Source organism: Artemia franciscana, chromosome 8 (genome assembly GCF_032884065.1).
Source record: "Artemia franciscana chromosome 8, ASM3288406v1, whole genome shotgun sequence".
Classification (NCBI taxonomy): domain Eukaryota; kingdom Metazoa; phylum Arthropoda; class Branchiopoda; order Anostraca; family Artemiidae; genus Artemia; species Artemia franciscana.
Window position 1 is genome coordinate 36,885,094 of NC_088870.1, and position 16,163 is coordinate 36,901,256.

A 16,163-nucleotide genomic window follows, 5' to 3' on the forward strand; every position below is an offset into this window, starting at 1 on the left:
TTTTTTTTGTTTATTTATTGAATAATGTGGTGGTTTTAGTGGTGTCAGTGACCAAGTGCGTTTGCTTTATCTTTCTGTTTTTCCAAGGATTTTGTTCGCTCTACTTCTCCTACTAGGGAAAAATATTTGGTTGGATTATGGATTTGTTGCTGAATCCTATAACATCTTACCGTGCACTTTTCCTGCAAGAAAATTTACCCCCAGATTGATGAAGTCTCAAAGGTGTAAGTAATAATAAATAAAACAATAATAAAATAAAATTAATAATAATACGATAAAATAACAAAAAGTGTAAATAAACAGTAATGACTTTCATAAATAACCGTAATGAGCACACATTTTCTAGCACTAATACTCGTTAGCCTGGTGTAGTCCTTCCGGTACATTTACCTATTTTGTTGAAGGAAATACTCCGCCTTTTATTTCGTTTCCAAGTTGTTACCAACCCTTCGAACATTATCTTGCAGTCTGGGTTGTAGATGTGGTTCTAAAAATATGAATAATTCAAAATTTCTTGAGGTGATTTTTACATTCTATAGATAATAATAACAAGAAAATTTATCTTTATAAAAGAAAGATTAATGTCTAACGTTCTATAAATAAACTATGTCTTTGGGTAAAAATATCAATAAAAAATTTGAGATTTAATTGTAATGATGATGAAGAAAATGTCAATTTACATGAGTTATTTGTATGGCGTCTGTCTCAGATAGATTTGGATCTTTTTTGTTTGTTCAGCACCATCTATTAAATGTAAAATAACAGATGTCGTATAGCAAAATTCAACACTGAAATCGTTGGCGGCGGGGACGTTTAGCTTTAGAAAAATCCTTACAGAAAGTAAATTCCCTTGTTTAAATAGCCTTTCAACGTGCGATTCTGTAAATACAATCGCCCTTTCCCCGTTACTTGGAAAGGGCGTATTTTATGTTAGCATTACCTTCTAAGATTTTCTTTTGTCCTGAGGACTTTAGTCTGCTTTTTCTACTCATCGCATGCATTTCGCACCGAGGACAGTGGAGCAAAGGTCTCAACCTATATATTTTCTACTATTCTTCTTTTTTTTGACTGGATCGAATTACCCTCGCTTTTTTCTTCGTTACAGTTTTGCATTTGGAGTATGATATGCTTTTATTTTTCATAGAGGAACCTTCGCGCCATGAGCGTCGGCAAGGGGGAGCGCTATGGTCCCCCCGGAAATCTTGGACTATAAAGTAATTATAAAAAAAACAAAGGAAAGAGAGCAAAATAGGGGAAAACCATAGAAAAATGTGTGCTGTCCCATTGTTGGCTGCTTGCCGATAGATTTTGACCCTTAATAAGAAAAATATCGAATCTAGTTTGTGACTAAGTGACCCTTTTCCAGTTTTCCACAAATATTTTTTTTTTTATATGAGTTGGTTGGAGTAACAAAAAAAAAATCAAATTTTTCATAGTAATTAATGGTAAGTAAATAAGAATCCTTGTCAATAAAGAAATTACAACAGCCTAGCTATTGATAACATTCAATCAAAGAATCAGCTTTTTATGGCGATCCTAAATATGTATTGGTTTATTAGTAATTAGTGCAGTTATTAGTACACAAGAAAGTTCGTATAATTATAGAAAACACAAGAAAAACAAATTAATAAAAGGCGATTTCGGTAAAAATATGCTGTCAACTTTTGCTTGCATTGCAAGAGTACCCATGAGCTGATATACTAAGCCACTATAACCAGAAGCGATTCGCCCGAACAGAATGCAGGTAATTTCTGTATTTTCACCCTTGACAGATAAGTTTTTTGTGTTTTATAGTCATTTATTTATGATTTTTCTAGAAGCGATTTCATTTACCTAGTTGTCATTTTGAAAAATATTTAATTTTTGCAGTTATGAAGCATAAAGGATATTGATTTTCTGTATTCATAATTTTTATAAAAATAATATTTATAAAAATATAAAATTTTATTTGATTTTCTTAATTTTAGTTTTAATGTCGTACTTTGAGCAAACTATTTTGATATTGCGCTACTCTTTGCAAAACTGAGTCTAAAGCATTAAATATTTTGGTGTTAGATAACCAAGTTCAAAACTGTCGATACCATTAAAAATATCCATCCAGAGTTTCGGCATTCCTCAACAGAACTAAATAATGGGAGTTTATGTATTAGTTTTTGCAAATAAGGCTATTATTTTGTGTATTTTTTGTAATTATTCACTTTTTTCATTTTTATATGCTTTTACTTTCATTGGCATACTTTTTCAAGTGCTTTTAGAAAAATGTTTGTCTCTAAACTTCATTGAATTAAAAAAGAATTTCAACTGAAAGTAAGGAGCAACATTATAGCTTAAAAAAAAACCAGAAATTATTACGTATATGAGGGGGGGGGGTACTTCCTCTTCAACACATTGCTCTTCATGTTACAGTTTTTTGGCACTTTAAAAAGTTAATTACTGTTCTAACTAAACGACCCATGTGTTTCAGGAGTCGTTTTGCAAATTGGGACAAAACTGAAACTTTAGCGTGAAGATAGAGGTGCTGAGGAGGTATTATAGGAGTTACACTACTATAATTGATACCCTGAACTTTTTAGTCATAAAATGAGCAATTAGTATTCTATTATTAATACTTTCCCAGTCTAACCATTCATCATTAGCCCTACCCCTGTCTATGTACCCCATCCTTCCTGGATGAGTAAACAAATTCTATATCAACTAAATTCATGCTTCCTAACTCTGGGATTCAGAAATTCTGAAACTCCTAATAAGTCTGGTTTGAATCGTCTGAATTCGTCAGTCAAATTATCAATACGATAATCATTTTTTAACGTCGTAACATTCCAAGTTCCAATTTTTATGTTCTTTAAATCATTGAAATTATTTTGGCCCCAGGAAAAGCAATGATTCTGGAGAACGAGGATCAACATATCTTCTCAAGTCTACACTGAAGCGCTTAAGCCGGCTTATAACCGGGCAGCAAGAAGTCCTTGGGGACCTCCAGTATGAAAGGAAGCTTTGTGCAATCCTTGGCCCATCTTGGTCACAACATGGTTTTCAGCACTTTGCGATGCTCTTCTATCAACAAGAGTCGAAATCCTGCACAGGCGGTCCCAAGTCTATTACCTCCTACTCATTAAATATTCATGCCTACAAATATTATGCTACTACGGTGAGGCAGCCCATAGTAGATAAATTAGCTGGGAAGAGGTTTTTCAGGCCGAAAATGTCTTTCAAAATAGACCAAACCCAGAAGAATAATCCATTAGTCAAGATCCCTTGCGAATGCTGTGTCGTTTACTAGGCTATAAAATCGTCGAGAGGCGCCACTCGTCAAGTGGATATAGAGTTGACCACAAGCTCCCCAGTCTTGCAGGTACCCTGAAAGGGTCGAAACAGCCCTTTGTAGAGGCCGTTCTCCATAGATCTGGATCTTATGCCCTACCACAGTCGTCCTCCTGAAAAGAATCCTCCCACTATAGTGGTCTGCGTCACCATACAATTCAATCTATTACTGGGAGAAAATTTGTAGCTAACGAGACATGTGGATACGCCAATGGGCCCTGTTGAGTGTACATTTGAGAGACCTTCTTCCTCCTCCACCAGTATTTATGGCCCGGACGAGGGTGCTCCATTTTCTATTATGGACCCATTGGGACAAGGTCCTCCCTTAGCCCCGTGCCTCCTGTGGCTGTATCCTACATATCTGTAGGGCGTTCCCCTATCGCCACCTGTGGACACGCTGAGTGGCTCGGGCAAGGTCCCTAAAGAGCAGTATACGTAAATATTTTTTTATGAAGTTTTTTTTGGGGGGTGGGCGGGTGAAAGAAATATGTGAAAGAATGGGTTGTTAAATATTGCTAAAGTGATTTGGCAAAAAACATAACCACAGAATGGGTAGAATGGGTCACATTTATTTTGCTTTAAATATGAGCAATAAAATATTTAATAATCATTAATGGCGTTTGACTTTAGCACATTCTAATTATAAACTAATGTCTAAACATGCATCCTTGATCTTTCTTCTGGCATAAATAAATGACAATTCCACATTTTTGCAGATACGAACTTGAAAACTGTACAGTAGAATTCTTTGATTCACTAAATCTGATGGTACAATTTTCACTAAAACTCTATAGCTTCTAAGGGGACTTTCCCTTTAAAAAAAAAATAAGACAAATCAGGCGTAGCTTTTGATGGGTAAGACTAAACTTAATGAAACTTATACATTTGGAATCAACATAATAAGGCAATTCTTTGGATATATCTATTGGTATTAAAATTCCGTTTCTTAGAGTTTCGGTTACTACTGAGCCGTGTCGCTCCTTACTTACAGTTCGTTACCACGAACTGTTTCATTGCCCATCAAAATCCAAACAGAGATCATTGAAATATTTATCGATTTTTCTGCGTTACTAAAAGTATTGTATTCATAAAACCTTAAAAATCCATGAAATGTAATCAAACAAATAGAAGAGGCTATCAACTAAAGTAAGGAGCAAGTTAAAAACTTAAAACAAACTGAAATTACGCTGTATATAATGTGGACTGCCCCCTTCTCAACATCTTGCTCACTAAGCAAAAGTTTTTTAGTGCTTTGAATTTTTTTTTTCCAATTGCAAATTTTCTTAAGTAATTTGGACAAAAGCCGAACTTCACAGTAAAGCGTAAGGAGCCCAGAAGGAGACATCCCCTTTCATATAAAGAATAATTTATTCAAATAGGTTTCAAATGTGTTCCTTGCCTTCAGTTTAAAAACTTCTTTTTTTAAAATTTAATTTCTGATTGTTTTCCAAATCATACCGGCGCCTAACCAAGATATAATTTGAGGTACCGGTCCCTTAAATCCCTGGTAAATATGCTTTTAGAATATGCAAATCAATAATTATACGTTGATTAGTACCGCCCTACGTTTAAAGTTTCAATTTTAATTTTGGGTAAATTTCAATATATCTAAAAAATTAGCGATGAATAGTAATTTTAGTAAAATGTCGTTGATAATAGGACTACTAAAGAATTTTGGTTGGATGAAAAGGAGTATTATCGTTTGTGTAGATGGAAATTCTGTGAGACTTTTGATCTTCCGCATAACTGAAGCCATCACAAACTCCACAATAGCATATTCTTATCGATAAATAGCCTACATTACATACATTTGTTTAAATACATTGAAGTACTTCATATAAATAGAAAAAGAAAACAACTACCATTTAAAATTGCTGAAAACTATATTCCTTAGCAGTACTTACCACCCCCAAAAAATTTCATGGCGGGGTTGGAGATGACCTGCCTTGCCTTTTCCACCTCTTTGCGGGTAGATATGGGAATTTAACATTTTAGCTGTATACAGAAACATTTCAATTAAATCCCCCCCTAATCTTTTCAACTTTTGTCTGAAGCCTCATGAATAGTGAGCAAATTGTCCATTAAAATTAATTTTTTTGGAACCTACCCTCCACTAACCAAAACAATGACTCAACCCCACTCATTATAGCTGATATGCCATTACAGATCACCAAACATAGTTTAATTTCATTACAAATAAAGCGAATCAACTTGGTTGAATCCAGTACTGCCACAGTTTGGCATTACTTCTTTTGCGACTGGGAAGTCTAAAATATAGTTATTGATACTTTTAAATCAATTAGCTTTTCAGAATTTAAAATTGATTGAAAATTCGTCTTCTTTGAGGAAAAGTCGTAGTTTGGTGCCCTAAAATGAAAGAAAATAAGACTTTTCCCAGAGATAATCTTCATGATCACTTAAAAAAGAGCTTTAATTTTACGTTTGAATGAGCTCCCTCCCAATTATCTTGGATCTTCGGTTTGATGTAATCACCCTGGGAAAAAAAAAACGAATAAACATTCATGACGATGGTTCTTCTTAAAAAAGCTTGAAACCTCTACGGTAGGGTTCTCTGATATGATGTATCTAACAAAGAGATATTCAATAAGATCTCTTGATTTATTGGGGGTGTTTCCCCTCTTCTGAAAAATCAGACAACTTTTCTCATATTTTTGGTTTTGGGTGGGTAACAATAAACTGATAGAATTTTATATATTTAAAGTAGCAAAAAAGCCGATACTGCCGGTGTAGCAATTGTCATGAGAAACCCATTTTAGTTTTGGTGAATACTGGCCCAAGTCACTTTTTACTCCCAGTTTTTTTTTTTATCACAAACCATTTGATAAAATTCTCTTTTGACGAAATTATTCTTGAAACTGTTCATTTTATTTAATTGAATAGGAAAATAAAAAGAAAAATGTTCAATTTGACAGCTGGATAGTTGAATTTAAATTTTTGTTTTTCTTTCGCTATTCTATTTTTTGTAATGGCTGAATATATAAACGATTTGAGCTCAAGGAGGAGAATTATCCTGTTATGAAAGAGGAGATATATCCCCTGTTACCCAGTTACCGCTGCTAGTCTGGTGTCTGCCCCCCCCCCTGGAAAATATTTTGCCGGCACCTATAGTCCAAACATTCACCTGTTAATACACCATAGGAAGACAAAAGAATTATCTGAAACTAAAACATCATTTGTATTTCTTGATACTCTTCATTTACAACCAATTTCTCACCTTAATATAGGCATATGGTTTTTAGAAATCCAACGTAGGGATAATTTTTTCAATAGAATGAAACCCTTGGTTGAAAATAAACATAGCCATTTATCAACAACAAGGAATAAGTTTATTTTTCCTTTTATTAAAAATGAGAGATCAAGACTAAGTTTAAGATATCAACTTCCTGAGATTGCCAATAAATATAAACTACTTGATTTAATAAGTGAGTCACTATCACTCTATACATATCTATACATACAATTCACTCTATACATACAATTGAAAGAGATAGTTCTTTCTGCCTATAGTAGCGGGGACTGAATGTAAAGTGTAAATTAGTTTATAAGTTCCACCCGTGTCTCCATGAGTCGATTTTTTCCGCTTCTTCTCTCTCTCTCTCTTTCTCTCTATCTCTTTTTTGTGTACTCCGTGTGAGCTATTGAGGTGTAATTCCTCCTTCTTCTTCTCTCTCTATTGTTAAAGGAGACAAAACGAGTTGCCTCCCTGTCTCCTTTGTATAATATTTATGTATATCGTTTCTTGTTTAAGAGTCAAGTCAAGTTAAAACTTCTAAAAACGTTTTCAAAGGCTTTCGGTAGTACAAGCAGTTCAGCTAAACGACACAAAGTTCAAATCAATTAAGAACTTCCTGCGAACCAACCTTAAATTTAAAAATAGGTTTTCATCAAGCTATTGTCCCCAGTACATATGAATAGAGCTTTGGTGAATTTTAGCTAAAAGGTTTTTCCTAATTTTTGATTCGTATTCACTGCATTCAACAGAGCATTGAAAAAATGTCAAAAGCTGTGGCTTTTCTTATTTCTGAACCGAGAAAAAATTATAAACGGGTAAAAAAACACTGGAGAAAGATCCAAATATATTCTTTTATTAACTTTCTGTAAAAAGAAAAAACTAAACCAAAGAAACAGTATAACACTTCACTAACCAATTTAAGTTTTTAACATAACTTAAAAAATAGTTTGCTACTTCTTAAAAAGGTTTCATTAGGTTGCAGCAAGACTACTACTAGGCAAAAAGTGACCAGCAGATTGTATGTTATACTACTTTAGACAACCCTACTGATAGCCTTTAATTAGCCCTTCGAGGTAAGCCTGTAAAGCTTACCTTTTGTAGCCTTTAAAATAGCACTTAGAGGTAAGCTTTCAGGATACTTGAAGCTATTATTGAATTAGGGAAAACCTTTCAAGCAGACCATAGATACATGTGTTAAACTTAATAAAAGTTTTTTGAAATATCAGACATATAAACATCTAGAAGGCTTACTAAGGGGTGATAGACACGTTGTACTCTGTTTAAAGCGGAACTACACAGGGATTTTCAACCTGTGCTAATATAGACACAGAGTGTGGCAACTACTCAAGTGTGGCAGCTGGCAGCTAAATTCACCAGAACGGTAGACAATCGTTAAAATATATGGAGCTCGTATATCAACATGTACTTGAGACGTGATTCTGAAAATAGCTCAGTCTAAGACTGAAGACCTCTGGGATTATATGTAAATAAAATTATTTGAATTTTCTTTCATCTACTCTCTTGTTTTACAACACAGTCTTCCTTTTAGTTTCTTTCCACCTCAAAGTGAATACTGTGCCTCAAAAGTTCATGTTACATTTACAAATACCGACAATGCTAGAGATGAATTAATATAATATCAGCATTCCAATACCCCATTTCACTACTCTGATTATACGGAAATCCAGAAATCTCTTAGATTTTCTATTGAAGTAATCTCATTGAAAATTACTCACTTTATGCAAACAAATATCTTACCCTATCAGATCGACATTTCTTTATCTATCATTGTGGTTATTGTCATATAAAGTAAATTAACCCCTGGATTCCATTATAAGCACACCAGCATTATTCTTTTCGAATATGCATCAAGAAATAATATGTATGTACGCCATAATGTCACGTAGAGATAATTCTCTCTATTTTCCATCTGATTTTCTCTTCAATATAAATCACTGAAAAACTTCCCTTTCTGTCAACAAATTTCTCACCCTTTCCAATCAAAGCTTCTTTATTTACGTATCCTTATCTCTGTTTTCACCTAAAGTGAAATTAAACCCCATAGCTTTCATTTTAAGCATATTTAAATCACTGTCTCTAGATCCGTATCAGAATTACCGAGGGTTCCCAATAGCGGGTGTGAACAAAAATGGAGGAGAAAGGTTAGCTTGAGCATTTGCCTTATTCTTCTTCTACAAAATATTGTGCACCTCTTTCCTGAAACAACTGACAGGGGAGGAGAGGTTCCCTGACAAATTAATGCCGCATCGCTTTTTTGCTGGCGTTTTTTACGGCACAAGGCCATATGAGACTTAAAGCTTCATATGTTACAAGTCGATCTTTTCCCCAAGTTTCCTCCCTAGAGTTGGGTCTTCTAAACCTACTTTCAAAGGAATAAACAAACGGGTTTCCAGGGATAACCTCCGCTAAAAGTGCAGCGTTTTACAAAGCTGCTCTTCAACTACTCAGCGCGGGATTTCCCCTATTGCAAGCAATCTTGTGCGAAATTGCCCTACATCGTACACCTCATTTTTTTTTTTTTTTTATTTATTTTTTTTAAATTTTGACTTCAATACGAGACTTTCAAGGGCTCTCATTTGACATATTATATCTAGTTGATTTTTTTTTTTCTCTGAAAAAATTCTTATTCTCTCAAATCAAAATTAAATTTACAGACGATGATATCCTTCCAGAGTGAAAATAGCCTCTTAGAGTTTTATTTTTGAAAGTAAAGTTACCGATATTTCTTCATATATGTTAAAACATATTCCAATTTAGCAGTTATTAGTAATATCTAAGCGAAATTTCGGCATAACAGATATAAGTGATATTCATGAAAATTAACTCAGTCTGATATAAAATCCAGAGTTAATGGAAACTCAATCAAACACTTTGGTAGTCATTAAGCGTAAAATGAATGAAAGAGTGATTTCTAAAATGAAGAGTGAACCAATTAAAATTCATAACAGAAAAAGCAAGCTTGGAACATGAACCGGGCACCAATTGACGAAAATTCAGGGAAGAGGGTGGGAAATTGTTTTATTTTTTCGAATGAAGATACAAAAGAAGGTATTTTTCAAAATCTAAGAGAGGGGGAATTTTTCTTTTGATTTTTTTTTTCAATGAAAATACCAGAAATAGGAAATTTTCAAAATCTATGGGCGAGAGGGAAGCAACAAAATATAGCAGGACAAATAATTTGATTGGAACAATCCCCCCCCCCCGATTTACTCCCTATGACGGGATAATGGTAATCTCGTCAAGCTTAGATCTGTAACTTGGCATAACTGTAGAAAGTTCATAGATTCTTAGACCACACCGTCTTTCTATTTACAAATAAAACAATGGAAAAAAACAGTATTCAAACATGACAGTGTATTCAAATAAAGGCCCGAAGGTGACAATAAAGATGACAGTGTATTCAAATAAAGATCCGAATATTTTGGCTTCATTTTCGGAAGCCTTTGTCGAAAAAACAAAAACAAAAAAAAAAAAAAAAACAAGGAAAAAAAAATATGTGAAGACAAGGAAACAAACAAAGTTCTTTTAAAGTGGGGCCTATATGTAGTCTTTTAACCTATATTTATGCTTAAGAGTGTCCATGCAACCGTGTCCATTCTGTTGCTTTATTGTGATACTCCAGAAAGACAGCATAAATTTCCCTGATTTGTTTGATTTGTTGCTATTTGAATTGGTGAACATTTGCCATATTGGACGTTATTACGATGTAAGTTCTTTTTTAATTCGTTTGTGTTTTTTGTTTTTTCCTTGCTTTAAAAGTTCTCGTTAATTTAGTTTAGTTTTTTTTTTCCTCGCCTTTAAATGTCCTCTTGAATTTAGTTTTTCTTCCCGTTGATAAAGGCTTCCGAAGGTGCAGCCAAAAATTCAGACCTTTATATTTATTAAAAGTTTCTTTTTCCCACTGTTTTAATTGTAATATTATACCCATTTTTCCATATTTTCACTTGTTTTATTTGTAGAATGTTCTGTATAGATCTCCACAAATATCTCATTGAAAATTAATTCCATGCTTTCAGCAAATTTCTCACCCTCACGAAATAAACTTTACTTATTTACTAATCCCTGGATTTATTCCAACGTAAAGCGAAAATAACCTCTCAAAATTCCAGCTTAAATATTCCATACACCAACATTTCTCGAGATAAATTAGACTTACTGAGAAAATCTCATTAATTGCTCAATTTGACTCTCACTTTTCAGACCGCATAGAAAATGAGATACGGAATATACAAGGGGGCTAAATGCAATATCAAGTAGGGTGTGAAAAGAGAAGGAGAAATTTTAAGCAGAACCGATGGATAAAGACAGGCTAATCAGTACTTAATATATTACTACTCGGTTAAGTAGTGATTGTTAGCATTGGTTAATTAGTTCTAGTCTGCAGTGGTTAGTTGTTAGTTAATTGGGAGTTGGTTAATTAGGAGTTGGTTAATTAGCCATTACAGTAGCCTTAGCCATTGCTACGGTATATGGACACAAGGGTAACTTTTAGAAAAAATTTAATGAAGGGTGTAGTACGTCCGTTGGTAGCACATTGAGTTTAGTATAAGTTTTGGAACAACGGAATGAATTTCTTTAGAATTCCAAAATTTGGAACTACAAGTACGCAGTGGCACCAATTGGCGAAAATATACGGAGAGGGCAAGGATTTATTTTCATTAAAAAAAAAGATGGAGAAAAAGAGAAGGTATTTTTCAAAATCTAAAAGAGGGGGTAGTTCATGAAAATGTAAGGAAGGGAAAAGGATTCTCATTTTTTTTCGATGAAGATACAGAAAAAAGCGTTTCAAAAATATACAAGAGGGACAACTGCCCTCCACCCTTTTAACTGGCACCCCAGATTCCAGGGTAGAAAACTTCTCAATTGCAAATTACAGTAGTATAAACTGTAACAGATATGGACCCCATAGGAAAAATACAACGTTTTTGTTTGAGACTTCTTTCTAAAAAATATTCAAATTGAGATTCTTCGATCCAAGTACATCTTATTTTCAATTTAGTTTTTTATTTTACTATTACTATGAAGCAAATTTCTGAGAGGGAAATGAACCAAATTAAATCACCATAAGACATATCCGATTCTGTGTTTATGCATAAAAACCTAGGAGGGTCACTAAGAAAGAATAGTTGTAGCATTTTTTTAATTCTCTCAGCATGACTAAAAATTTCAAAATGGACAAAGCTATTGTGACATCATAATATATGTCCTACACATTAGAATCAAACTTTAACCGTCAAAAATTACAAATTTATTGAGTTTCATGGCAAAAAGTCTCTTTCCACCCCAATAAAATAAATAATGTATAGTACATAGTAGACACTGCCACAATGCGTGTTTTGGGGGTGCTAGCGACCTTACAGTGCATATTCTCAACGGAATTATCGAACAAAACTCCAATTAGAGTTGAGAAAACAGCTTACTTCATTTATAGTTTCTCATTAGAGATCCAAAATTCCTCCAGGAAGCGTCTAAGCTACCAGGATCAGTAATGAAAATATAGATAGTTCCTTAAATTGCTTACCAATCTGTAAAGTATGGATAACTTAAGAGTGAAAAATGGCGCTGGTGTCAAGGAGAAAATCACCCACGCCCTCTAGTCTTTGACCTATTTTGGTCAATTATTCAAAATTTCACAGCTGTGTCTTTTCCACAAACTCAGATCAAACACTTATTAATACACCAATTTTGCCAAATACACTAATTTTGCATTATTTTTGCACTAAAAAAACGTCAAGAAACACCAGACAACAGTTGGGGATGGTGATTTTTTTTTCTTAGGCACCAGCACCAATTTCCACTCTTAAATATTATCCATACTCTTTAAACCTTACATTACATTTAACACGATACATTTAACAAAAGAAAGGGTTTGTGCCAAATCCGATGAAAATGCTAACAATTTATACGACTTTGAATATGCTGCGAGCTGGTATCTATAATTTTTTTTTCAAGAGGTTACAACTTCGTAATTAATGTCACATATCAATATATTCTAATAAAATATAGCAATGACAGATTAATTTAAAAAAACGTCGATATTACAGAGAGAAAAAGCAATGACCTGAGATGTCTTGTAGAGAGCTCCAGACTAACACATAATTAAATAGACACAAATATCTATCAGATAAGTGTTCACTAAAAGAAAAAAAATTTCATAATCGGTATTTTTGTCTCCCAGTGCAATACACTGTTCAGTTTTGTATCCCTCTTAATATCCTTTGATTTCCAACACCTTTATCTATTCATCTAGTGATATTATTTCCTCTTGTGTTAACATTTAGCGCTGATACAAGACGGTTATAACAAAGTAAAAAAAGGAGTTAGAACTATTGAGAGTTACACTGGAGTGTCAAAAGGACGTGAAGAGTAATTTCGTCTCAGTTTGTTAAATGTGTTCAGTAACGCCTTCTGTATATGAATATTGTTCCTGCTAATACATTTTTTTGAAAAATTGAGGGTTAACTCATAGAAACTTTAAATCCAATATAGCCCACAATATGGTTTTTATTCATATGGATAAGTACTTTTCAGACTATATTTGGTGTATTTGGTCTAATTCTTAAATATCACCTTATTTTCTCACCTTTACAGTTTAACTCCTCTTAAGCAATATTCTCTACGTTGATATGTTCTGAAAAAGTTGTACTCATAATCAAGGCAGTTACAGCTTGGCAGTCATCCAATTTGGGAACGGATTCTCTTCCAGCAATGGGTAAACGACAAAGGGGACACAAATCCAATACCCCGGCACAGATTTGACAAAAGCCACTATAATTAGAGTTCAAAGTAGAATATTGAAGTCAGTCTGAGAACAAAATTTAAGTAAAAGAAGTAAGAAGAAAAAACGAAAATAATAAAAAGAACAACGCCAGAAATCCACTTCAGAGCTAGTCCAGTTTATTTTAGAGGAATAATTCCCATGCAGTCTACCAGGAAATGTTTTTTTTAGACATGTTTTATGCGCAAAAATATACGGTAATAATGAATTAACCATGTCTTAAGGGCCCAGCTGAGATTTCATAATTGCTGAGAATTTACAAAAACACAAGATTCACTTACACAAAATCCCAAAGTAAAAAAAAAATCTAGTATATTGAAAAATAATAATGTGCAAATTTCATACAGTTTGTAAAAGTAATGTTTAACATAAACAGTTGTCCCATCATCAAAAGTTCAGGAATAAAATCTAATATCTTGTGACAGGAAAGGACATTATAAAGACATGGATAATGCGTTAAATGGTATATTTTAGAGTTAAAATTTGAAAATAGAACAACGAGGACTTGCGGGAAATGTTTTTACTTTTTCTACTATGAGGGGTAGCTATAGCACACATAAAGATTTTTATAAAGCTTGAAAAATGTCTCTTCTGTTGCTCTAAAGGTTATTAGTCGAAATTTCACGTTAGAGCAGTTAGAGGGGTTACAATCCCACGTCATAAGGGAAAACATTGAATGTATGTGTACATCTATATATATATAAAAATAAGTTGTTTGTCTGTGTGTCTGTATACTGACGTCATGTTTGTGTGTCGACTGACGTCATGTTTGTCAACTGATGTATCTATCTATATATAAAAACTAGCTGTTGGGGTGGCGCTTCGCGCCACCCCAACACGGTCTGTAATTTCTCTTTGAGTGTCCTAGTCGTCATTTATATTCCCTGTGTCCCGTTCGTCATTTGTGTCCCGGTGCTTTGTTGATAGTGATTACTAATCGAACATTCCTTGTGTCCCGGTCACTTTCTCTTTGAGTGTCCCGGTCGTCATTTATATTCCCTATGTCCCGGTGTCCCGGTCGTCATTTGTGTCCCGATGTCCCGGTCTGTAATTTCGTCAGTCGACAAACATGACGTCAGTCAACACACAAACATGACGTCAGTAGACAGACACAAAGACAAACAACTTATTTTTACATCTATATACTAGCTGTTGGGGTGGCGCTTTGCGCCACCCTAACACCTAGTTGGTGGGGGCGCTTTGCGCCCCCAAGCCCCCCCGCGCGCGTAAGTCGTTCCGCGTCATATTAGTTACGCACCATTGTAGTTGTGTCCCTGTGTCCCACCAGTGAAAATAGATAAAAGAGAAAAGATTTCTCTTTTCGCTATAGATATATATGTTTTTAACTACGTAAAACTTGTGAATATACAACATTCTTCGATGTCCCATTGTCTGTGCATATAAATAGATTGTTAGGTTTACCGACTCTTGAACATGCAACATAAAATTGTCCATGGGAAAAACAATCCGTATTCAGATCTATACCTCATTATTCTAACGATTGCCCTTGAGCTTTGTTGATGGTGATTGCTAATCGAACATTCCCTGTGTCCCCGTTGTCATTTATATATATCCCTGTGCCCCCCCGGCGCCACAGCATATTCACAGGTGGGACATAGGGACACAACTACAATGGCGCGTAACTAATATGGCGCGTAACGACTTACGCGCGTGGCGGGGCTTGGGGGGGAGGGTGCGAAGCGCCCCCACCAACTAGGTGTTGGGGTAGCGCGAAGCGCCAGCCCAACAGCCAGTATATATAGATAAGTTGTTCGTCTGTGTGTCTGTCTACTGACGTCATTTCATCATGTCATGTCGTCATGAAGTTAGTTGTCGTCATGTTTGTTATGACGATGACGTCATTAAAGGTATTTAAGAAAATCGTTCAAAGAAAAATTTTTAATTGTAAGAAGATCGTGGACGGAAAAATGTTTAATTGTAAAATGACAGAAGAACCTACAATGGCAACAGCCGAGGAAGCTGCTCAAAAGACAAATTTTAATTGCAAGAAGATCGTGGACGGAAACATGTTTAATTGTAAAATGACTGAAGAACCTACAATGGCAACAGCCGAGGAATCTGCTCAAAGATTCTATGCCAAAAAACTTGCGGCTGATAGAGAAAGTAAGAAAAGAAAGCGTGCCGAGGAAGAATAAAAAAAGGAAAAAACTGAAAAATAAAGGAGAAAAACAAAGCTAAAAAATTCGGGGTGGCACAGGGGGATATATAAATGACGACGGGGACACAGGAAATGTTCGATCAGCAATCACCATCAACAAAGCTCAAGGGCAATCATTAGAATCATGAGGTATAACTAAAAAAACTAAAAAAAGGTAAAAAACTAAAAACTAAAAAATAGACCAATTCAAAAACGAATGTATATACAGACCGGGATACCGGGAAACAAATGACAACCGAGACACAGGGAATATAAATGACGACCGGGACACAGGGAATATAAATGACGACCGGGACACAGGGACACAACTACAACGGGGACGCCGGGGGCACAGGGGGATATATAAATGACGACGGCGACACAGGAAATGTTCGATTAGCAATCACCATCAACAAAGCTCAAGGGCAATCATTAGAATCATGAGGTATAGATCTGAATACGGATTGTTTTTCCCATGGACAATTATATGTTTCATGTTCAAGAGTCGGTAAACCTGACAATCTATTTATATGCACAAACAATGGGACAGCGAAGAATGTTGCATATTCGCAAGTTGGGACACAGGGACACAACTACAATGGCGCGTAACTAATATGGCGCGTAAAGGCTTA

The 16,163-nt window shown here is 34.8% G+C and overlaps 1 protein-coding gene across 2 annotated transcripts in view; it reads right to left on the reverse strand.

The window, feature by feature from the left end:
• Positions 1 to 247: 247 nt before the first annotated feature.
• Positions 248 to 16,163, reverse strand: part of LOC136030373 (RING finger and SPRY domain-containing protein 1-like) — a 227,843-nt gene continuing 211,927 nt past the window's right edge. For both annotated transcript variants that reach the window (XM_065709295.1, XM_065709296.1), the window contains exons 12-13: positions 13,179 to 13,363; positions 248 to 487 (exon numbers count right to left, since the gene is read on the reverse strand). In XM_065709295.1, the coding sequence (XP_065565367.1) occupies positions 13,198 to 13,363 (166 nt within the window). In that variant the 3' untranslated portion in view covers positions 248 to 487; positions 13,179 to 13,197. The remainder of the gene's footprint in view (positions 488 to 13,178; positions 13,364 to 16,163) is intronic.